At 37.4% G+C, this 24342-nt stretch overlaps 1 protein-coding gene across 1 annotated transcript in view; it reads right to left on the bottom strand.

The window, feature by feature from the left end:
* Window positions 1-20567, bottom strand: part of oit3 (oncoprotein induced transcript 3) — a 29237-nt gene extending 8670 nt beyond the window's left edge. The window contains exons 1-6 of the mRNA XM_051648965.1: window positions 20419-20567; window positions 8020-8394; window positions 5208-5321; window positions 2831-2953; window positions 2622-2744; window positions 2378-2538 (exon numbers count right to left, since the gene is read on the bottom strand). Of these exons, the coding sequence (XP_051504925.1) occupies window positions 2378-2538; window positions 2622-2744; window positions 2831-2953; window positions 5208-5321; window positions 8020-8394; window positions 20419-20473 (951 nt within the window). The 5' untranslated portion in view covers window positions 20474-20567. The remainder of the gene's footprint in view (window positions 1-2377; window positions 2539-2621; window positions 2745-2830; window positions 2954-5207; window positions 5322-8019; window positions 8395-20418) is intronic.
* Between the last annotated feature and the right edge of the window lie 3775 nt (window positions 20568-24342).

Here is a 24342-nt window from a genome sequence, read left to right as displayed (position 1 = left end):
GTAAATTGTGTTGTGTAAATCTGATGTTTATTGTAAATTGGTATATGTCTCATCACTGCACCCAAGACTTTCTCCCACTGTTGCACTTGTGCATATGGTTGTGTGACAATAAAAGTGATTTGATTTGGTTTGAAGGATGTACCCATCTTTTTAACATAATAAGAGGGGTTAATATCATTTTGCAAAAAGGTTGCCACAGTCACATTTCATGAGATCAGGCTGCAAATCTAACATTATTTTTATTACGTAAACCAGTATTAAATTAATATATTAACTTTCGGCAAGATTTTAGAAAGACTGTAACCCACAAGAGCACCCTAAAACAATGCTCAAGTTTTATCTTTCGAATAATGTGCACTGATGAATCGTGCACAATAAAACCAGGAATGTGAATTAAGAAAGTAATCAGGGTCAGTTTCAATTTCATGTTGACTTTAAAGGATCTGATTCACTCAAAAGCTCAAAAAAGTAGAGCAACAGTATACAGTTTGCAAACCCTTTAAAAAAAAAAAAGAACGCAAATTTGCCACTCGTTATTTTCACATGCAAATGAGCTTGTGATTTGCCACAAGTTTGCCGCAAAGCTCATTTGCATGTGAAAATATTCAGTGCTGAATAAAAAACATTTGCGGCAGGTTTGTGGAAAATTAACCATGAACTCTCGATTTTTGCAAGGGAACATTTTGACACCACCCATGCTGCTGGGGCCAGCGTCTAGATACGAGATGCACGCTGTCCTGTCAACAGACTATGTGTAAAACATTAACCAATTTGACAAAAATGTGTTATCAATGACTACATGCCTCATTCTATGAATAGAATTTAGTCATTAGTGCACAATAGCTACCAAATAATGAAGCTCTCGTGACTGTGTATACAGTATATCCCCTTTTTAAAAATTTTCGATCGGACGGTTATTTTCTTTTAAAGCCGTAAAAAGCCGCTCGTAACCTGCAAAGTTTAAACTCTTGTTTAAGTGCAGCGGTTGATTGACAGGTGAGGGGTGGTGCTTTACGCATACAGGATGGATTAGCGTTTTTGGCCACATTCGTCTGTGGTTTTTATGATCCGATCACAAAATGTTTTAGACCCCGTTTAGACCTGTTTTTAGGGCTCACCACATGTGATCGGATCACCAGGTGGAAACAGGGTCTAAAATAAGCTCTTTTAACCACTCAGTGATGATATAAAGTAGGCTAATATATTTGCATTAGATAATGTGATATTTGTTATGTTTACATTCTGCATTTATGGCACTAATGCTAATGCTAGCATGCTATATGTGGCCAAAATATGCACTGTAACAATCTGTTAATGTATTTTATAGACTTAATCTAAAACAAATCACATGACATGGTCTTGGAAAATGTCTACGCAAACAATCATACAGATGTAGTTATCTTTGCACCAGCTCTGCAACCTTGTGTTCGTGTTGACTGCCCTTACGAAAATCGAGAGTTCATGGCAAATTTGCCACAGTCTTGCCACAAATTAGCCACTGATAATTTTCACATGCGTATGAGCTTTGCGGCAAACTTGCGGCAAATTGTCCATTGTTGCCAAAGGTTTGCCAGAGGTTCACTGCTACCGGCGAAGCGCTGCAAATTTCTGGCAAACATTTGCGGCGAATCAAATGCTCATTTGCATGTGAAAATAACAAGTGGCAAATTTGCAGCAAGTTTGCAGATAGCTTTGATTTTTTGTAAGGGTGACCTCGACTGATTGCAGAAATCAACCCTCAAAAATCAACAATCAGCACCGGGGTCACACCCAGCCTTGACGTGGACCAATGGCTGTAAGAATGTGTTTAACAGGCGGTACAAATTTGTGCTTAGAGTGCGCACTGACAAGCTGTTTTAAACCACCACAACTAACTTGAAAACAACTTCTTTTTGGCCAGATTTTGCTCAAAATGATGTTTTGTTCTTTCTTCGATTATGCTAGATGTACTGTTTATTGGCACCTGAAAGGCCAAAGTATACTTCATGTGTCTGCGTTGCTGATCACTCCGTGCACAGTATGCATGACGCAAATTTTGTCATCAGCACAGCCGCGTGGCTTGACCACAAACTACACTGTCTCGGGCACGTGGTCCTCGTCTGTGCGTGTCGTCTGTGCTTGCACTGGCTATTGACTGTACTAAAAGAGTGTCACAAAGCAGTTGTAGTGCGCATGCATCAAATGCATTCCTATTCGTTCGCGGTCAGAAAAGTATACTCAGAAAGGCAACGTGGTCAGCTGGGCGCAATCCGATACAGAACACAGAAAAATTAAGTATACCTGGGCCTTAAGGCTGAAGAGAGCTCGAATGTAGGTCTAAAATGCAGATCATGATCCATGATGAATAAGCTCCATTAGATTCCACAATAAGTTTTACCTGCACCACAGTGCCGCAGGTCTTCAAACTGAAGTGCAGGTTAATATGGGTGCCATTGGAAATGCCACGGCAGGATGAGTTAGACAGGAAGAGTTCAAGCCCTCCCACCAGGTCTTTGGGAACTGATACGTCTATGGAACTGGGATCACACTGTACAGGGACTGTACACAAAGCAATGTCCAAGTGACATCTACACATCCAGAGAAAAAGAGTGCAAAATGTGAGAGTGAGAGGTTTAGCCTACCCTGACAGGTGCGTTTGTCATCTCCTAGCATCAGACCCCGGGGACAGTGACAGTAATATGATTCCTCCTCTGAGGAGCATTCGTGGCTGCAGCCTCCATTCATATTGTGACATCCTGCAATCTCTACACAGAACCACAGAAACCCACAGTGTAAGAATACAGCAAAAGTCTACCTATGTTCAGGACCCAGTGATGTGTTACGTTCTTACCTTTACAACTCTTCCCATCCACGTCCAGCACTTTACTAGGTCCACACTCACAACGACGAGAACCCTTAGTGTTGATGCACACTTCAGCACAGCCGCCATTCCCTTTCTCACATTCATTCACATCTAACACACAACACGCATCAGAGAGCAGTTAAAGACAGAAGCTGATAAGTGAATGTTTGATAGAAAGAGGTTGATAGAAATTGTGGCTCTGTTCCAAACATAGTGAGCTGGCTTGCTTTTGTCTACTAGCTACACAGGCAGCTAACTTCTAAGGCAGGATTCTAAACTAAATGAAACCTCATAAGTGATTGATTTGGAAAGCACTAAAGGCAGCAACTCTGCTAACAATACTCTAATTTTTAAAATAAATGGCACACAAAAACATTGGGAAAAATTTTACATTTTGTAATTAAATTAAAAACAAAATTGCATAATATTTTTTTGGTATTGAATGAATTAATGGATTTAGAACACAGAAGGAAACTATAGCAGAGTAAACTTCTGTAGAGGTAAATGGGAAACCACAGCAAATATTATTTTTGCATTCACATAAAGGAAAAAATCCACTATTTTGTTTCTATGATGTCCAAAGGAAGAAAAGAGAGAGAGAGAGAGAGAGAGAGAGAGAGAGAGAGAGAGAGAGAGATGGATTATGGCAGCCAGAAAAGAGAGAGATGACAAATTTACTGTCACTCCCACAGCAGCCGTATTTGAAACCCCACAACAGCAGTTTTATTTTTTTTAAATTTTTTTTTTATTAATGCATGGTTATATAACTATGGAAAAAAAGAGTACAAGCGGTCATTCTGAATTTATATCTCAAATTTGACTTTATTTCTCACAATTGCGACTTTATAACTTTTATATAAATTTGCTATTGCCTGATATAAACTAGCAATTGCAAGAAATAAAGTTGCAATTGTGAGTTTATATCTTGAAATTATGAGAATCAAACTCACAGTTGTGAGAAATAAAGTAGCAGTTGCAAGATTAAAACTCATCGTTGCTACTTTATGTCACACAATTGTGACAATAACTCAAAATTGCAACATTATTTCATGCAGTTGCAACTTTATATCTCATTATTGTGAGGTATGAAGTAGCAATTGCAAGAAATAAATTAAGAATTGTGAGATATAAAGTCAGAATTACCTTTTTTATTTTTTTATTCCATGGCGGGATCAATGCACCATATACAATGGCAAAAAAATTATGAGAACCCTTTGGAAAATGCCTGGTTTTCTGCATTAATTTGTCATAAAATGTGATCTCATCTTCATCAAATTCACAAGTATAGACAAACAGCAATGTGCTTAAGCTAACAACACACAAACAATTATAATATGTCATGTCTTTATTGAACACATCCCATTAAACATTCACAGTGCTGTGAAAAAAGTAAGTGAACCCTTGGATTTAATAACTGGCTGATCCTCCTTTGGCAGCAATAACCTCAACCAAGTGTTTCCTGTAGCTGCAGATTAGACCTGCACAACGTTCAGAAGGAATTTTGGACCATTCTTCCTTACAGAACTGCTTCAGCTCAGTCATATTCTTAGGATGTCTGGTGTGAATGGCTCTTTTGATGTCAATCCACAGCATCTCTATTGGGTTAAGTTCTGGGCTTGGACTGGGCCACTCCAAAAGGAGGATTTTCTTTATTTGAAGCAATTCTGTAGTGGATTTACTTCAATATTTAGGGTCATTGTCCTGCTGCATCACTCAACTTCTGCTGTGATTCAGCTGGTGCACAGCCATCCGGACATTATCCTGTAGGATATCTTAAACTTGGAATTAATTTTTCCCTCGATGATGGCAAGCGGTCCAGGCCCCGAAGCAGCAAAGCAGCCCCAAATCATGATGCTCCCTCCACTTTACTTCACCGCTGGGATGATGTTTTCATGTTGGTATGCGGTGCCCTTTTTATGCCATTTGTATGCATTGCTGTTTGTTCTTCCCAAACAATTTAACCTTGGTTTCATCAGTCCATAAAACATTTTCCCAGTAGTGTTGTGGAGCATTGTTTTTGTTGGAAAGCAGCGGCTTCTTTCGTGGTGTCCTGCCATGGACACCATGCCTGTTTAATGTATTCCATATACTAAACTCATGAACAGAGATGTTATCCAGTTCTAATGATTCCTTCAAGTCTTTCGCCATCACTCTAGGGTTCTTTTTTACCTTATTAAGCATTCTAAAATTAAGCATTTTAGTGGCTGCTTTTGCACATTTGTGAATTGTTTCTTGCTCCCAACAGTCTTGTGATTGCTTTCTTATCACTGCAAAAGCCCTATCTCTCATTGTAACTCTCTGCAATATAACTCTTTTACTAGCTAAGCATTTATTTTGCCCAGGCCTGGACCAGGCTGTTCCTCACCCAGACATGTCTGTGCATCAGCTCCCAGAACCGTCCCTGCTGGACAGCGACATTCAGGCTCAACAGGGCAGTCAGCCCCATTACACTCCACCTCATCACATATGTCATAGAAATCTATGGAGACAAACATAGATTACAAAAAGACAACAAAACACATTCTTAACTTTACTAAGAATGAGTTGCAGCCGCTGATTGCACTGTTTATTTGAGCATGCAGACTGCATTGATTGAATCAAGGATGCATCACTCCACCACTGTAATCCAGGCACTTGAATCTGCTCTTTAAAATTCCCAAAATGCACTAGAGTACGAGTGTCTGGATATATGCCTTGTTATTAAATTCTTCACCATCATTTGATGAATTACTGCTGCCATTTTAAATAAATAAAATTTACACAAACTCTCTTTTGAATAAAATTCCATTTACTGCTCGCTTTATGTGGCCGGTATTAGTGAGGTGTTATTTGCACTGGGCAAATAGTGTTGAGTTTTGTGAATGAGGCACAATCTATAAACATGGTTGGGTATTAACAGAAAACAATAATGAAATGCTTTGACAGATGAAACATGAATCCAATAAATACATAACCACAAATAGATATGGTTTGTCAATGTTTTTGTCAATGTCAATGTTTTTTTGTTTTAGTTTTTTTGTGGTTTGGGACATTTATATGAGAAATGCTAACTCATATAGCCTTAAGTATTGTATAATATATAATATTGTATGCCTCATTCTATGAACAGAATCCACATACAATCGGAAAAAGATGTCGTTGTATACACTTTGTGGGCATTTGAAGTTAATCTTGTGTAAATAGTCATGTGAACATTTAGCTTTATGCTTTAAGTTAAAATACTATTTCTAGGCCTTACACACACCTGTTAACAGACACAATTATATTTTATCATGAATTCTATTAAGAAAATCCTTGGATCATTTTCTCTCTCTCTCTCTCTCTCTAATAAGAGCTTTGATATTCGGGCAAAGATGTACTCTTTGCATCGTTTTCATTTGCATTTGCAAATGTTTGAAAATCCTTTAAATAAGATACATTTAGGCCTGCTTGAGAAGTAACACTGCATAAGATATTTAGGCTTTCTTAGCTAATGTATTTTTAATATTTTTTTTGTCTTACTGTACTAGCAGATTTTTAGGGCCCAAGCACTGAAAATGCAGAGGCCCCATTGTTTTTCTAAGGATTATTATTATTATTATTATTATTATCATTATTATTATTAGGGCTCAAGCACTGAAAGTGCAAAGGCCCTATTGTTTTCCTAAGGATTATTATTAGGGCACAAGCACTGAAAGTGCGGCAACCCTTTTGTTCTTCTGAAGATTATTAGGGCCCAAGCACTAAAAGTGCGGAGAGCCTATTGTTCTTCTAAGGATTATTTTTATGGCCTATGCATTGAAAGTGCAGATGTCCTATTGTTCTTCTAAGTATTATTATTATGGCCCAAGCACTGAAAGTGCAGATGTCCTATTGTTCTTCTAAGGATTTTTATTATTATTAGGGCCCAAGCATTGAAAGTGCGGAGACCCTATTGCTCTTCTAAGGATTATTATTGGGCCCAAGCACTGAAAGTGCAGATGCCCTATTGTTCTCCTAAGGATTATTAGAGCCCAAACACTGAAAGTGCGGAGACCCTATTGTTCTTCTAAGGATTATTTAGGGCCCAAGCACTGAAAGTGTGGAGGCCCTATTGTTCTTCTAAAGATTATTATTATTATTACTAGGGCTCAAGCACTTCTTGGAAGCTCAAGTGTGCAATGGGGGCTCTGTAGCGCCACCTAGAAGATGGGCATGTTCGAGGGGCTCTGTAGCACATCCCCTTTGAGCTACAGTCACCAAACTTTGTACATATATAGATCTCATCAAGCCGGACAAACTTTCGCACTGACAGTTATAAGCTCCACCCAACAGGAAGTCTGCCATTTTGGATTGTTTGAAAAATGCCAGCTCTGGAATTTGAAATACTCCTCCCAGGGGATTCATGTTACAGGTATCAAATGTGGGCGACATCATGCCAAGATATTGAAGATGCTAAATTACAAACTGATTTTTAATATATCGAATGGTGTTGCCATGGCAATGCTATAAATTAAAGTCAAAAAATGAGAAACAGGAAGTGTATTATATCTTCTGTTTGCAATGTGTGATTTAGATCAAAATTGAGATGTATGTTTAGTCTTGGAGGTTAATCACATGGATGTGACAATTTTGGGTCATGGTCATTACCACCACCTGGCAGCAGGAAATGTGGGTCTTACAACAGACTTGAAAATAGTCCTCTTATATTTACCGAAATTGCTTCAAAATTTTTTTGAATAATGTCAAATGCCAAATCTATGTGTCCACCTTGCACTGTTTTCCAAAAGCTACCGGATGGAAATGGACCCATAGTGCTTGGACCCGTCATCGCCGCTTGCAGCTATAATTTTTTTTTATTATTAATTGTCAAAACTAGTGCTTAAGAAGTAATCCAAAGTATTTAGACTGTGTTTCTAACCTTGATTAATCTAATGAAATATGTTACAAATTACATTTTACAGAATGTATTCTGTAATCTGTAGTTGAATACATTTTAAAAGTAACCCTCGCAACCTTGTCTATAATTAACCTAAATTACAGAGAAAAGAGGTGTGTTTGCACTGAAAAGAACAACAATAGATTATATGCTGCGCAGCGCTTTCTCAGTGCATTTAGTGCCTAATTTTAGACACAGATTTTGTGCTTAAATACTGAGCAAAAAAGTGCCGCAACAGATTAGTGAATTCACTCTGTAGTGAGACAAGATGAATACTTACGGCCACAGTAGACGTGGAAGCAGACAGAGGGTCGGGGGAGGCGGTAGACATAATAACCCTTTACACAGGCCTTCACGCCCACACTAGCTGTCCAATGACAGCAGTTGTTATTGAAGCTGGCACATGCAGGCAGGGTAACAATGCCATCGCCAGGCTGAGGGTGACTGCCGTTCAGCCAAATGGGAGCGTGGGTACCGCAGTGGTTCTCTTCGATACAGAAAGTAGGCATAGCATCCCCAGCCATCCCTGTGAAGCGATACCATTCCCCCGCCACGTGACGGTCACAGAGAGGGACTCCTGCCGAGTTGTTGACGTGGTAGTCTGCGTTTCGCCATGGCTCATTCAGACTGATGTAGGCTGAGCAGGGATCTGGAACTGACCAGGGCAAGAGATACAGCAGGTGTAAGGACTGGAAGAGGTGATGCGTTAGTGTGGTGATAAGGTTTCTGCATATTATAAATCCAGTGGCAATTATTTTAAGACTACACAGGAAGCACAGCTTCCCCTAAAATTTCCTAAGAAATTCAGTAATGACGAGTTTAATGTATGTACAAATAATCTATATAAATTGCATATCACTGTATGTACATTTGTATATGTGGCAACAACAATTGTAAAATATCACTCATCACTATCGTGCTTCTGTTCGTTCAAGTAATGTAATGTGCATTTTGAATAACATGAATATTTCCATAGAAGTCTATGGACGCATAGCTCATAGAGCCCCACTGAAGCCATGTTTCAATGTGAGTCTATAGCAGATACCTATGCCACTTCAATCAATGGTGCCAAAATCGATGTTTATTGGACGAGAGGCTCTAAACATGTCATTTTGAGTCCCGCCCGGACTGTGTGCTTCTCTGGGAGTCAATGGGAGCTTCATGAGTGCTTTTTGCGTTCTGCATCTGATTGCCTATTGAGCATTGGACTTTCAATCAATGTATTTTTGTCCCGCCTGGAAGCCCGGCTTCTATGTATGATGATTGGTCGAGCTCTTAAATGTGCGGGACTTCACAACAAATGGCCAATAATTGAAATGATGATGTACGTGATTGACAGTGTATGAAATGTAAAAGCACAGCGGTCAAGCGAAGAGTTGAGCTTAGTTAATTATTTTTGTTAAGAAATTTCAATGTGGGGTTTCATAAAATCCTTCATAAAAGAGTTCTAAGCAATGAACCAAACTTTGTTTTTAGGCAAAAAAGTATTTGAAAACTGGACAAAAAAATACAAAAAGGTACAAGACTGTGTACTTTAATGTTGAAATGAACTGCACTCCCATGAACATTGGAAATTATGTAATTTAATAAAAAACTATGGAAAAATATAAAACTATTCATTTAAAGTTGTTGATAAGTATAGGGTTAACTTTCCCCCTCAGGATTCACCAGTAGTGTATTTCTTCACCTGAAATTCTGCTATTAAACACTATTTTTTTTTTTAAATGAGTTTGAAATAACACAATGAATCCCATCATAAGGTAATGGCTTAGAGGCACTTTTAATATATGCTGATGTTCCTTGAGTACATAAATAGGATATTGGAGGCTCCTTTGTGTCTGGAGGGTGTCTGCCAGTGTGACATATGAGAAACCCCAAATGGTGTCTTGAGTATCTTGAGTATCCTTTTACTGTTTATATGCAGTGGTGTAAAGTAACAAAGTAAAAATACTTAGTTACTGTACTAAAGTAGCTTTTTTCTAAATGTGTACTTTTTTCAGTTTTAGTTGCACCTTTTACTTTGCTAAATTTTTTAGCAAAATAAATACTTTTTACTCTGATATAGACCCTTTCGTTACTTGTTACCTGGATTAAAAAAAAAAAAAAAGTTTGTTTCATAATTTGTGAAAAAGAGAGCAGAGAGCAGCCTGGAAAAATACAATTCCATTCGCAAAATTTCCCAGAATTTGAACATTTTCCTAATGCTTTTCACAATCTATTTATCTATTCAAGAAGATTGATCTAACGTGCTCTCCTAAACAGCTCTTTCTTTAGAAAGGCCGAATCATTTCAGTGAATAAGTTCGTTTGGACAATTAATGTATATGAAGCTATCCTAAACCATCCTCTCCCTCTCATATGAAGCATTGGGAAGTTTGTTTGGAGGATTCATGTACATGAACCGTATTAAAGGACAATTAATTTAAGTTTCACGCAGAATACCCTACGCATTATTTCACTTCTTCTTATTTGTTGTTGAATATTTAAATGATGCTGTTCACCACTGTTTTCAATTAATTTATTACATAAATGTGTTTACATTTATTTACACTGGTGTATCTGTTCAAATGCTGTTTAATACTGATAATTGTATTTTGATAATAAAGATAATACTTCAGTGTAGTTAGGCCCTATTGTTAATAGCTTGCAGTGTTGTAACTATTGTTTAGCTTCAACTCAAAATTGCTCAGGGACAGAGTAAATATGTTGAATTTATATATAATTCCTTTATTGATATTTTTGTTTTAATTAGTTTTTTCTGTCCATGTTCAATTCCATGAACTATAGCTTATTTTCTGAATTAAATGTCCAGTCCTTATCGATCTGGGACTCTTTTTTTTTTCATTATTATTATTTGTATAGGGACAGTACAAGATCATAATCTCAGCAAAGAAAAAACAAAAAGAGAGATGCATTGTACGTAGAGATTAGCATTAGACAGCACATGCTAATTTGCATCTCAGGTCCCTAGATAGGCTTTTTTCCCAAGAATAAAATAAAATAAAAATAAAATATATAAATAAAAATAAACACTTTTACTTAAGTAGTATTTTAATGGATTACTTTTACTTAAGTAATAAATTTGTATGGTATCTGTACTTTTACTTAAATAAGGAAATTGAGTACTTTTCCACCACTGTGTGTGCTTTTTCCCTTGTGGAACACAAAACATTTTTTTGTGGAAACTTTATGCATCTCTTTTCCATACCATTAAGTTTATATTTCTGTCAAGCTCTCAACAAGACACAAAAAAGTATCATTAAAGTATTCCATACGAGGCCTCAGAAGCCATGCAATAGTTTTGAGTGAGGAACACACCTAAATTTAAGTTGTTATCCACTGAAAAATTCCCTTCACCTTTTTCTGCTGCAGCTCTCAAATTTAATTCTCCATGCCACATACTGGAATTACGATGTATGACATGCAAGAACCAGTGGCATTTGGCACTGTTCTTTAATATGAACCCAAATGCGAATAATATTCAGAGCTTTGGCAATTGGTGAGATTTTGGTCTGTTCCACACACAAAGCTATCGTATGGCATAAAATTACTTGGTATAAATCACACAAGTCATATGGACAAATTTTATGGTGTTTCTTGTTCTTTTTGCAGTTTGACAGTGGTGTCAGTCACATTTATTTATGTATATATAGCACATTTAAAAACAACTGTTGACCAAAGTGATGTACAATAAGATTAACAAGACTTAACAAGATACACAAAGGACAACATCATTTGGACACATCTACACAAAACAGAGAAGCACTGCTACACTCACATTGTTCCATAAGCTACAGTGAAAAGTTAGGATTTAAGAAGTGATTTAAAAACATCAATAGTTAGAGAGGTTCCAATGTGGAGCGGCAAACTGTTCCAGAAGCAAGGGGATGCAACCGAAAAGGCATGATCACCTTCACATTTTAAACGGACCTGGGGATAGACAATAGCATTCTGTTTGATGACCTTAAAGGCCTGGAGGCCTGATGCAGAAAGAGGAGATAAGAAATGTAACTAGATGGTAAAGTTTGCGCCGTATCATGGCTGACCCTGCACTCTGACCCCAGCCTAGCTGGGATATGTGAAAAAGAAGAATTTCACTGTATATGTGCAAATGTATAATGTGTGATAAATAAATAAAATTATTATTAATTATATTGAAGTCAAACTTTATTTTGGCTTGACAAAGCCTTGTCTGAAAGTTTAAAATAGTTGGAAGAGTTGGAAGTTTGAAGGTCTTACAGTCAGACAGACAGAAGGAACATCATACAGATAGACAGCAAGCTGCAAGAAGTCCTGTGCAACCCTACCCCTTGCTTGTTTTTCTGAATGGCAAATTGGTTGCTAGGCTAACCCCATTTGGTTGCTAGGCAGTTACCAAGGTGGTACTGAAAAGGCTCCTTGCTACCCTGAGTCAAATGAATGAAACCAGAAGTCTCTATGATGTTCTGGTGCAGAGATATGTGATTTGTTACATGGTTGCTAGGGTAACCCCATCTTGTTGCTAAGCAGTTAACAAGGTGATACTCAAAAGGCTCCTTGCTACCCTGAGTCAAATGGACAAAACCAGAAGTCTCTACAATGTTCTGGTGCAGAGATATGTGATTTGTTACTTGGTTGCTAGGGTAACCCCATCTGGTTGCTAAGCAGTTACCAGGGTGATACTATTCAAGGCTCCTTGCCATCCTGAGTGAAATAAGTCAACCCGGAAGTCTCTACGATGTTCTGGTGCAGAGATATGTGATTTGTTACTTGGTTGCTAGGGTAACCCCACCTGGTTGCTAAGCAGTTACCAGGGTGATACCATTCAAGGCTCCTTGCCATCCTGAGTGAAATAAGTCAACCCGGATGTCTCTACGATGTTCTGGTGCAGAGATGTGCGATTTGTTACTTGGTTGCTAGGGTAACCCCATCTGGCTGCTAAGCAGTTACCAGGGTGATACTCATCAAGGCTCCTTGCCATCTTGAGTGAAATAAGTCAACCCGGAAGTCTCTACGATGTTCTGGTGCAGAGATATGTGATTCGTTACTTGGTTGCTAGGGTAACCCCATATGGTTTCTAAGCAGTTACCAGGGTGATACTATTCAAGGCTCCTTGCCATCCTGAGTGAAATAAGTCAACCCAGAAGTCCCTACGATGTTCTGGTGCAGAGATATTTTATTTGTTACTTGGTTGCTAGGGTAAGCCCATGTGGTTGCTAGGCATTTTCTTGTGAAACCAAGAAGGCTGCTTGCTGTTCTGAGTCATACAAGCCAACAATGATGTCTCTACAACATTCTGATCCTGAGATACCATCTAAGTGATTTTAAATGGAAGTCAGTGGGGTTTGGTTGCTAGGATGCTCTAAATGGTTGCTAGGGCGTGGCTAAGTAGTTTTCATGATGATAGTTGAAGACTGATTTCTCACCCAATTCAAACAAGCCAACTCTCATGTGTGTAGGACATTCTGATCAGGAGATATCCATCTAAGTCATTTTGAATGGCAGTCAATGGGTTTTGGTTGCTAGAGTGCACTAAATGGTTGCTAGGTTGTATGCAGTTGCTAGGGTGTTAAAGTGATGGAGTGAAAAAGTATAAAAAGAGAGTGATGGAGTGATAGAAAGAATGAGTGGTGGAGTGATAGTAAGTAGATTGAATCCTCTAAAGGAGTTAATCCAGGAAAAATTTTCACACCTTGAATGGGAGTCAATTTAAAATCAGTCCAGTTCGGAAGTCAGATACGGGAATACCGGAAGTCCGATCAGTTAGTAAAGAGAGAGCAACCCGAGTCAGAACAGTATGAAGGTCTGACCCGAGTTTGGTGGTTGTAGCTTTAAAGCTCTATGAGGAGATACACTTTAAATTTTGGCTCAGAATAATAATAACATTAATAATAAGCTTAAATAGTAGATCAGTATGTTGGCTTTGACAAGCCAACATAATGAGGCATAAAACCAGGCAATACCTTATAAACAAATAATAAGGCTTTAAACTTGATTCTGTATTGAATTGAAAGCAAGAGAGGACAACACAGCAGAAATATTCTCTTTTTCTGGTTTCAGTCAGGAGCCTTGCAGCAGCATTTTGTACCAACTGAAGGCGAGACAAAGAAGACTGAGGGATTCCTATACTGTATATGGTGCATTATAGTTATCAAGTCTGGACGAAATAAAAGCATGTACAATAGTTTCCAAATCCTTGAATGACAAAATTGGCTTCAGTTTGGCAATGGCGCTGAGCTGGAAGAAGACACTTTTGACCACAGAATAAATTTTTTGTTATCACATTTACGTCCTGAATCAAAAATGTTTTCTAAATAAATTAGAGGATAAGGGACCAGGTTATTGAGTATATTCTGGGAAGGACTAAATACTACGACCACATCCACACTAATATATTTTAGTTTGAAAATGCATCTTTTTCTCTACATTTTGCCCTTCCATCCACACTGAGACAGCGTTTTTGACAGCAAAAATTGAGCTCTTTGAAAACGTTCTCCCAAGTGGAACATTTAAAAACCTGTCTTTGCATTGTAGTGTGGACGGGGAAGACAGAGATATCTGAAAACGATGAGGCATTTGTTTTCATGTGATGCAGTCATATGATTCATTCAACCCAAACCAATCAAGATGGCGGCCCATGTTGTAGCTGCATTTTTGTGCCTGTTATTCACTTTGAGAGCATTGTTAAAGATAAATGTTACTTTGTAAAGCCTTCACATTGCATTCCTTCAAATGCGACAGCAAGTTTACTCGGAATTGCTGTCCGGTGATGAAATTGCATTTCGTAATTTTTTCGCATGCGCAGTAAGGTTATTTAAGCATTTTCGTACAGTTTAGTGTGGACAAGCAACTTGCAAAAACCACTTAAAAACAGCAGTGTGGATGGAGAGTGTTTCGAAAATGCCATTTTCACATGTATCCAGATTAATGTGGACATAGCCTAAGACTTATTTAGATTCATTCAGTTGAAGAAAGTTGGCAGTCATCAAACTTTTAATGTCCTTAAGGCTACGTCCACATTATCCCAGATACTGTTGAAAACAGCATTTTTGTTTTCCAAAAGTTGCTCATCCACACTAAAACATTGAAGGAATGGATTGCGAAGGTTGTACAAAGTATCTTTAACAACGCTATCAAAGTGGATAGCAGGCACAACAACGCCGCTACAACATGGGCCGCCATCTTGATTATTTTGGGTTGAATGGATCACATAACTGCGTCACATGAAAACAAATACGTCATAGTTTTTAGATATCTCCATTTTCCGTTCACACTACGATGCGAAGACAGCGTTTTAAAATGTGTCCACTTGGGATTGTATTTTCGAAAAGCTCAGAAGCTTGCACAAAAGGCTACAATGTAGAGAAAAAGATGGGTTTTCAAAGAAAATGTATTATTGTGGACGTGGCCTAAGGCAGTCAGACAGAGATTGTATGGCGAAACTGCTATTTGATTTTAAAGGAAGATAAAGCTGAGGGTCATCCATATAAAAATGATCTGAGATGTGTTTTTGAAAAATTTTACCCAAAGGGTACAGGCCCAAAATTGGAGCCTTGAGGAACCCTACAGGTGATAGGTGCAGAGGAGGAAGAGAAAGGATCTCTTCTTGAGGAATGAAGAACATCATTGTCCTGAATCCCAACCCATTGCTTTAGACGCTGAAGTAGGATTGCATAATCAATAGAATCAAAGATCGCACTAAGCCTTTCTGCAAGTTCTGGTCAACTTTTGTTGAATGGAAAAGAGCTTTGTGAAGTTTCTTCAAAAATTCTCCATTTGTGTTTCACAAATGAAGAAGAAAAATGTCATGGGTTGTGAACTATTCCAATGTCTAGTACACGAGCTAGACCACCACAAAACCAGAATTAACCAGGATAAACCAATGAAATACATACCGGTCCAAGCTGGTCTTTTCAGATTAAAGGAAGCTAGCCTGATATTCTGAAACAAATCTGATTTATTCAGTGTCTTAAATCAGAGCAGAATGGCTAAAGCATTGCAGAGGAAGTCTTGCACCCTGCAAGTGCGCAAAAGGCAGCTTGTTAAATAAGATCTGTCAGTGCAAAACCATTTCCCTTCATTTGGCTGTCGGATTTCAGAGGAAGTCTTCGTTCACACGGCTCAGAGTAATCAATACCACACCTTAAATCCTTTTGGTCTGTCTAACGCTGTCTCCACAAATCAATTAGGACCTCATATGAAGTTTGCTTGCTCTGTTGGACCATGTGGACATGAAGAATGATGCAGCATGAAGCAGGAATGACCATTAGTCAGGAGTGTCAGCAGGGTGATGATGTATAGAGAGAGAATTACTTCCGCAGTAAATGATCAACTCACATAAAACAGAAATCAATGCTGACAACAACACAGTGTGCCTTGTGGTGATGCTGTCCTTTTATAAAGCCCTAAGATCAACTCTTTTTTGCCATATCCAACCCCAATCATCACAACAAAGATTTTAAAATTGGTTATTTTGTACAAACACAGAAAACACAGATGGTAGTGTGACAATTCTCTTCATACTTTCCAATGAAGCCATGTAAAGACCTTCGCCCAGTGTATACAATGGAATGTAAACTAGACAGAGTGGTGCTTCTTCGTGATAAACTTGCCTCCACGACGCTATGTTGTTATGGGTGGTTGCTAGGACTCTGGTCACTAGAATTGGGTCCCTACTTCAATGCAAGTCAATGGGATTTTTTTCCACCTGCTCAGTCAGCCATCAGTCATCAAATAATAGCACACCTCTCCTCCATTAGCACCACAATTTGTAGGTCTATCTCTTTAGGATGTCTTTTGGTGCTTTTGAGTATGCAACAATGCTGAAATTCAGAATATTTCTTGATAAAGACATTTCTTGATTAAAAATTTGGTTAGAATATAATGGAGTTGAGAAATCTGATATATGGCCATATACTTGTGCATAGCCACATACATACATATATATAACTATAGTTCATATATTTGAGTATGTATGTACATATTTAAATTCCACTAGTATTTGAGGAAATATATGTTTCATGTACATAATATGGACATGAAATATATATTTACTCAAATAGACCATTTTTGTAGTATCTTGAAATATATGTTCCATATACAGTATGTGCAAGGATGTGACTTTGTTATATCAGTCACAACCATATATGAAGATATACACCGATTAGGGCTGAAATGATTAGTCAACGTCGACAACATAAAATTGTTGACAAAAATTGTAGTTGTAGAATAGTCGTTTGATCTCATTTAATGTAACATGAGATCAAATTAAACTCTTATGGTGATGTGTGAGAGCAGCACTGCAGTTCAACTGACTGAGGAGAGGAAGAATTACACAGCTCACAGTCCAGATGCACTCCAAACACACCTTCAGGTGATGTAGATCACGAAGTATGATGGAATTATACAAAAATACAAAATACAAAAATACAGAAAATACAAAATAAATGGAATAAGTGGAGCTGGAGCAAAACATGCGTGTCGAGCATCTTTAAAGGAAACACGACGGCGTTACATCTTAAATGCAGTTATATTTAATGCGTTATAGCTTTATTAAAGTTCAAATAATACGGAAGCAGATCATGTAAATAACTACAAACTCCGAAACTGGCATTTCTCCGTGCGGTCAGCGCCTCTTCTATGAGTTGCGCGAAGTGTCCCGGTGGGAGACGTTGAAACTGCATCCGGCTGATGCACACTCTGTCGTGGGGACACTCATCCCTCAAGCTCGTGCGCCTGTTGCAGCTAGATTATAACGTGATAGCTCATGACTTATTGAATCATAATAAATGTCACCGTGCATTTCTTATCATGAAGAAAATTGGCAATATGCAGCTTTATTAATAAGAGAGAGTTTGTTTTTTTGTGAGTTAAAGATGGATTGAAGTGAACAGAAAGGTGAGAGAGGGTAGTCTTCGCCCCATTAGGCTATACACTGCAACAAAATACATTTTTGATTTGTTTTTGTTTTGGCTTGTTTTCCATTATAAATATCTAAAACTCATTTAAAACAACGTACATTTTCTTTAGCAGCTATACTGCAGAAGAAAAAACTGTTATCTGAGAATGTTGAATATAATATTAAAAATACAAATATTTAAAATATCTAAAAATCCTTTAAAAAAAGATGCATTCACCTGAGAAACAGCATATAAGATATTTAGACTTGCTTTTAGAGAATAGATCTTGAATAGAAGTATATTTTGTCTTTACTACACTCGCAGAAGTATAACCAAATGAAAAAATACACTTATATACAAAATACACGTATATTTAAGATACATTCTCTTAAAGCAAGTCTAAATATCTTTTATGTTGCTTCTCAAGTAAATGTATCTTGTTTTAAGGAATTTTAGACAATTTTAAATTGAAGACAAAAACACTTGATAACAATAGATTTTTTGCTGTGAATTTCTTTACTGAATTAAACTTAATAAAAAGTATTTTTGTTTCTTTAATTCAGTGAATGTCATTTAGAGGTATTTTTAAAAGATGATTTTGTCCTCTTTATTGTTAGTAAGCATGTTTAATACAACCTTTTAAGTCAGGGCACAAGCTGAATAATCGGTTAAGAGCTAATGAATAATCGTTGCAATAATCACTGAATAGTCGAATAATCGTTAGATTAATCGATTATCAAAATAATCATTAGTTGCAGCCCTAACACCGATGTGCCAAAACATTATGACCACCTGCCTAATATGCTGTTGGTCCTCCGCATGCCACCAAAACAGCGTTGACCAGCTGAGGCATGGACTCTGAAGGTGTCCTGTGGTATCTGGCACCAAGACATTAGCAGAAGGTCCTTCAAGTCCTGTAAGTTGCGAGGTGGAGCCGCTGTGGATCGGACTTGTTGGTCCAGCACATCCCACAGATGCTCAATCAGATTGAGATTTGGGAAATTTGGAGGCCAGGGCAACACCTTGAACCCTTTTGAAAGAGGCCACTGCCATCAGGGAATACCATTGCCATGAAGGGGTGTACCTGGTCTGCAATGATGTTTAGGTAGGTGGCACGTGTAAAATTTACATCCACATGAATGGCCGGACCCAGGGTTTCCCAGCAGAACATTGCCCAGAGCAGAATATTCCCTCCTCCGGCTTGTCGTCTTCCCACAGTGTATCTTGGTGTCATCACTTCCCCAGATAAACATCCGGACATAAACGGCCGTCCATGTGATGTAAAATAAAACATGAATCAACAGACCAGGCGACCTTCTTCCACTGCTCCAAGGTCCAGTTCCGATGCTCACGTGCCCATTGTAGGAGCTTTTGACGGTAGACAGGGGTCATCATAAGCACTCTGACCGGTCTGCGGCTACACAGCCCCATACGCAGCAGGGTGCTATGCACTATGTGTTGTGACACATTCCTCCTGTAACCATCATAAAAAAAAATTGTGACTTGTGGCACAGTAGACCTTCTGTCGGTTCGGACCAGAAGGGATAGCCTTCGTTGCCTTTGCGCATCGATGTGCCTTGGGCGCCCAACATCCTGTCACCGGTTTGTGGTTTGTCCCTCCTCAGACCACTGTCAGTAGGTACTCACCACTGCTGATCGGGAGCACCCACAAGCCTTGCCATTTCAGAGATGCTCTGACCCAATCGTAGAGCCATAACAATTTGGCCCCTGTCAAAGTCGCTCAGGTCTTTACTCCTGCCCATTTCTCCTGCATTCAACACGTTGACTATGAGAACTGATTGTTTGCTTACCATCTATTCTGCCCAGACCTTGACATCTGGCCTGGTTACGAGATGATAAACATCATTCGCTTCACCTGTGAGTGGTCATAATGTTTTGGCTCATCAGTGTATATTTAATGTTTTTCATACATGCATTGTATATTGCCATATATCATATTTCTGAATGGGCAAGAATAGAATTTTAATTTCCAATTCACTCACATTTTTCATATTCAAATCAATATATTTTTCATTACAAATTATATAAGCAACATAACAGTTTGAGTGAAAAGATTAACTGAACAACTAACATGATTTTCAGAGCTGCTTGTTTACTTGCGTGATTTACCATAATGAAACTCTGAATTTATCTGCTTCGCTGTATTAGCGGCAACCACCCATAACACCCTAGCATAGTGGCGGCGGGAAAGTTTTGCAGAGGCAAGCACCACTCACATCTTCTTGAGAAAAGTAAAAATCTGATTGTGTTAAATCTATACGCAAGGTTGTAAAATTAACTAGGTCTTGGGGCCAAACTTTTACCAAAATGACCACACACACTTAAAAAAAAAAAAACCAAAAAAAAAAAAAAACCAGAAATGTACAATGTGGGGACAAAAAAGTTCTCCTGGTGTTTTTTATCTGTTTTCTAACATTTGATTTACTTCAGGATATTCTCTGCTAGGCCTATCTAGTTATAGATTTTGATAGTGACCATTTAATATTCAAGTTTTACATGGACGACACACTGAGTTACGTCAGAAAATATTGCTCTCATTATAGTAAAATTGCCCCTGAAAACCAACCCTAGTGGGCAAATCTTGCCCTTTAATACTCCAAGACTGCTATACAACAAGATCTCAGCTTAAGATAGAATTGTGCAAACACCTGTTTTTGGATTTCTACCATTCTCATCAAAATAATGTAATGATCATAAATGCTGTCTTTTAGAGTAAATTTGAAAGAATAATAAAAAATAAAAAAAGTTTATTAATAATAAGTGGATCACATAAGTGCTTACCTATAGCCTGTGTGGTAGACACAGTCTGAAGAAGAACAAGCAGAGTAAACATCATGTTCAATGGTAGACAGAACTTAAAGGAGCGTGTTTATTTAATGTGAAATCCACAGATGCGCACACAGTCGTTACTGTCTTGACACTTCAGTTTGTGTGGAAGAGCTTTGTGGTTTAATAGTGCCTGTTATCTATGTGAACATGAGTGATGGGTCTGCTAACGCAATGACTGTAAATATTTAGTTTGTTGTTGTCCCATGAACAGGACATCTGTCTCACCTTGACCTTTTCTCTTGTCTCCTTGTCCCCCATCTGAGAAACTCACCCCTCCGGATAGAGTCAGGACCATCCTCTCATTGTTACTGGAGTCTGGTTTATCAGTCCCACCCTGATACATCTCCCAAAACCCTCTGTCATCTTATTTAACACCAGTTCATGGCCTAAAGCCCATCCAGGCCTATTTTTCTGGTAATTCAAGAAAGTACAACCCACTGAACAGACTGTACGTCTATCCCTCACAGTCTGAGTTTCATTTGCAGAAAAATTTAATATGGCATCTAACCCGATTAATGTCTATATTTCTACCATTATATAAAATCATGATATAAAATGTGATCCCTTATCCCTCTAATCAATGAATGTCTTATAATGGCTCCTGCACTGAATATTCCTGAAATGCAAAGTGCTTGATTCATTTCAAAGCAAGACAATATATTGGTTCAAACGATTTTTTTTAAGACCTTCGCTGGGAAGGAAATTTAGAGACTGGACCTCTTGGAACTTTAATTGAATAGTTCTGCTTTGAACCATCCATCTAATCAGTCACACTCAGCTTTGAACTCCGTGAAGTTTGCTGCCTTTACTTTGACCTTCACAGAAGTAGGGAAAAGTCTGGACAAAGTGGTAATCACTGGTATCCAGTGTTGGGTGTAATGCATTACTAAGTAATTAATTACTGTAATTAAATTACTTTACTTTTTCATTAAAAAAATGAATGTAAGGGATTACTCTTAATCTAATTTAATTACAGTTACTTCTGATGTAATTGTGATACTGTATGACTATAGAACAATTCTATATAAAACAATAGTGAATTTAAAATCGAAATTTAACATCTAATGTTAAAATATATGTTTTCTGATTTAATGCAGCCCCCTTAACTTCTTTGGCCAGTTCATGAATAATTGATTTGATTTTATATGATTTATTTGAAAGAATTAAAAGAACGGTTTCATGTCTATCCTTGTATTTTTCATCTGGTCGAGGTTGATCAGGGTTTTAGAAAGTAATTAGTAATAAGTGATACAATTACTTTTCAGATTAGTACAGTAATCTAATTACATTGTAGAAGATGTAGTTAATTACTTTTTTAGAGTAACTTACCCAACACTGCTGGTGTCATTAGCACAGAGAAGAGTTAAAGTGTCTGAAGGTTATCACAGTGACTGAAGAGATTGAGCAGACAGTCTAGAGGAGATGGACAAATTAGAACATCACTGGTGAAAACATATCCTGCACAATGCCATCTTATCCTCAAGCTGTAGTGACAGGCATGGATATGTCAATTCAGACAGAGCTAGACTTCTTTTCATTTCAGTAAAGAAGGGAAATAGGTTGGAACATGCCAAGTGTCTTTTACAGTTACTGGGTTGTCCAGTAACCCTATAACCTCATTCTTTAAAATCAGGCACTGAATATTAATGTAAATGCAGTGTCAAGATTCATGGGACAAAAATAGTCTGGTTTTCTTCTTCTCCTAAGCACAGAAGGACATTTGATTGCATTTAGAGTGTGCTTCTAAAACACTGTACAAACTGAAGTCTCCTATCTTGTAGGAAGTTGAGATAAATAAGGGAAGAACCAGGATACAGAGTTGAGCGGGTCAAGGCTTTTTCAATCACTGTTGAGGTATATATGACTCTAGAATGTGTTATGCAGAAGATACAAACCAAAGAAACAAACCAGGGACGTCATGCACCTATTGTTTTTGAGGAGGCACCAGATGCAAAACTGGCTAACTTGGTGGCCTGGGCAAAATATGACCAAAGAAAAAAAAATAAAATTTTGTTCTCGGTATGTGTGTTAGATCTGTTGGCTTTTCATTAGCAATCAAGTGGAGCCAGGTACAAATATTAAATATTGATTTATTTAGTAATTGTTTCTTTTTTTGTTGTTTTTTTTTTACAATTTCATTTATTTAATTATTGAACAATTTTTAATGGTACTTGACAGCCAGTGATCACCATGCATTTTCATTGTCTGGGCAAGAGCACCTTTGACATTTTGATAATTTTTGTGTCATACAAGTTGATCAACATACTTGAATAATGACAACATTTTCATCAGAATTCAGAATTTAAATTTATGACAGTGCAAATGATTTGTGTTATGTCTGACTCAATTGGAAAGACCAAATTTAGGCAAGTGGATTTCTGTCACAGCATTTTAGACATTTTTATTTATTTATTTTTTGACCAAAAGTACAAATCATTTTTAAGGAAGTTGCATTCAAAATCCACTTTGCTCAAAAATCTTGTTTGAATGGAATGAAGCTTCTGTTAAAAAACCATGCACTATTAAAACTGAGGTACACAGAATACAGAAGAGTATGTTTATATTATTTGCGATCTTGTTAGTATATAGTAAGTTTTTACCATTTTTAGGCCTATATTATAACTGATAAACCAGTGTATATAGACCAGATTTTCCACTATTTTCAATAACCTGTTGTCTTATTGGCAGCTCTATTGAGGGCCAAATTACTCACAATTAAATCATTAAATAAATATTTAAAAACTATACAATCGTTAATCACTAAATAAATCAATATTTAACCTCCTGAGACCCGTGCATGACTGCTGTGTGCATTTTCCATTTACCTTTTTGATTTGTAACTAGTAGCACCTGATATATAAACAATTCTAGACAAAATAGTTTTCCTTAAAAATTATTGCAACATATGTGGACAGTGGGACCAAGCTGTGAAATTTAAAATAAAACCAAGCTAAAGTCAGTCAGATTTTGTATTATGTTACCAGGAGTGTTGGTTATTCATGTTTTTGAGATGTTAGACACTAAATCATAAATTAACATAATTCTGATTCAAAGTAATCAGCCTCATCCAATCACTGCCATCTATGTTAAAATAAAATGATACATTATAAATTCTGAATCTATGTACTGATTACCATTGTCCCATGTCTGCCAAACATGTTGAGCGGTCCAAACATCATCTGCAGCCTGAAACTGAACTTTTGATAGGAAGTTTAGATTGAATTCTCTTCATAGAGAGCTATACTGTTATAGGATGTTCCCTTGCTCCATTTTTAGTGAATGACTTGACCTCCAGTGTGCTGTTTGTCTGAACTGGTCTCAGAACAGTTCAAAATGCACCTTATTTTCATCCTAACTCCATATAAAGCCTCTGAAAGAAAACATTTTTGGATGAACCCATTAAAATTCTCATTGTAATAATGCATTGTAAATCTAGGATTTCTAAGTAAAACAATGCGCTAAAGTACACATTAGAGTACATTGTTTCTAGCAGCGTGGCGTTTCACGATAAATCACAAAAAAAAAATTTTGAATTTCCAAAAATATCAGATAAGACTCAAACATGTTTCAATGTAAAAAATTTTTTTTTTTTTTTTACCAGATGTAGTTTTGTTGTCATTTCTCCCAAAGACATACTGCTGTGATCGGCACTATGTTGTTTTGTCACATGACTCCATGTGTAGAAAGTTGAACCCTTTAATGAGAGTACAGAGTCTCCTGAACTGAAATCAGTCATTTAAATTAATTTAAATTATGTGTTGCATACAGCAAAGCCAAAATACAACATCCACGCAGAAGGACATGGGGTCACAAAAGGTTCAAATGAAAAGACATGAAGCTAGTGCTTAAATTAAATACAAGGGACATTTATTCATT

The sequence above is a fragment of the Myxocyprinus asiaticus genome, chromosome 21 (assembly GCF_019703515.2).
Source record: "Myxocyprinus asiaticus isolate MX2 ecotype Aquarium Trade chromosome 21, UBuf_Myxa_2, whole genome shotgun sequence".
Lineage (NCBI taxonomy): Eukaryota > Metazoa > Chordata > Actinopteri > Cypriniformes > Catostomidae > Myxocyprinus > Myxocyprinus asiaticus.
The sequence above is the reverse complement of the archived record's forward strand: the minus strand, read 5'-3'. Positions and strand labels throughout refer to the sequence as shown.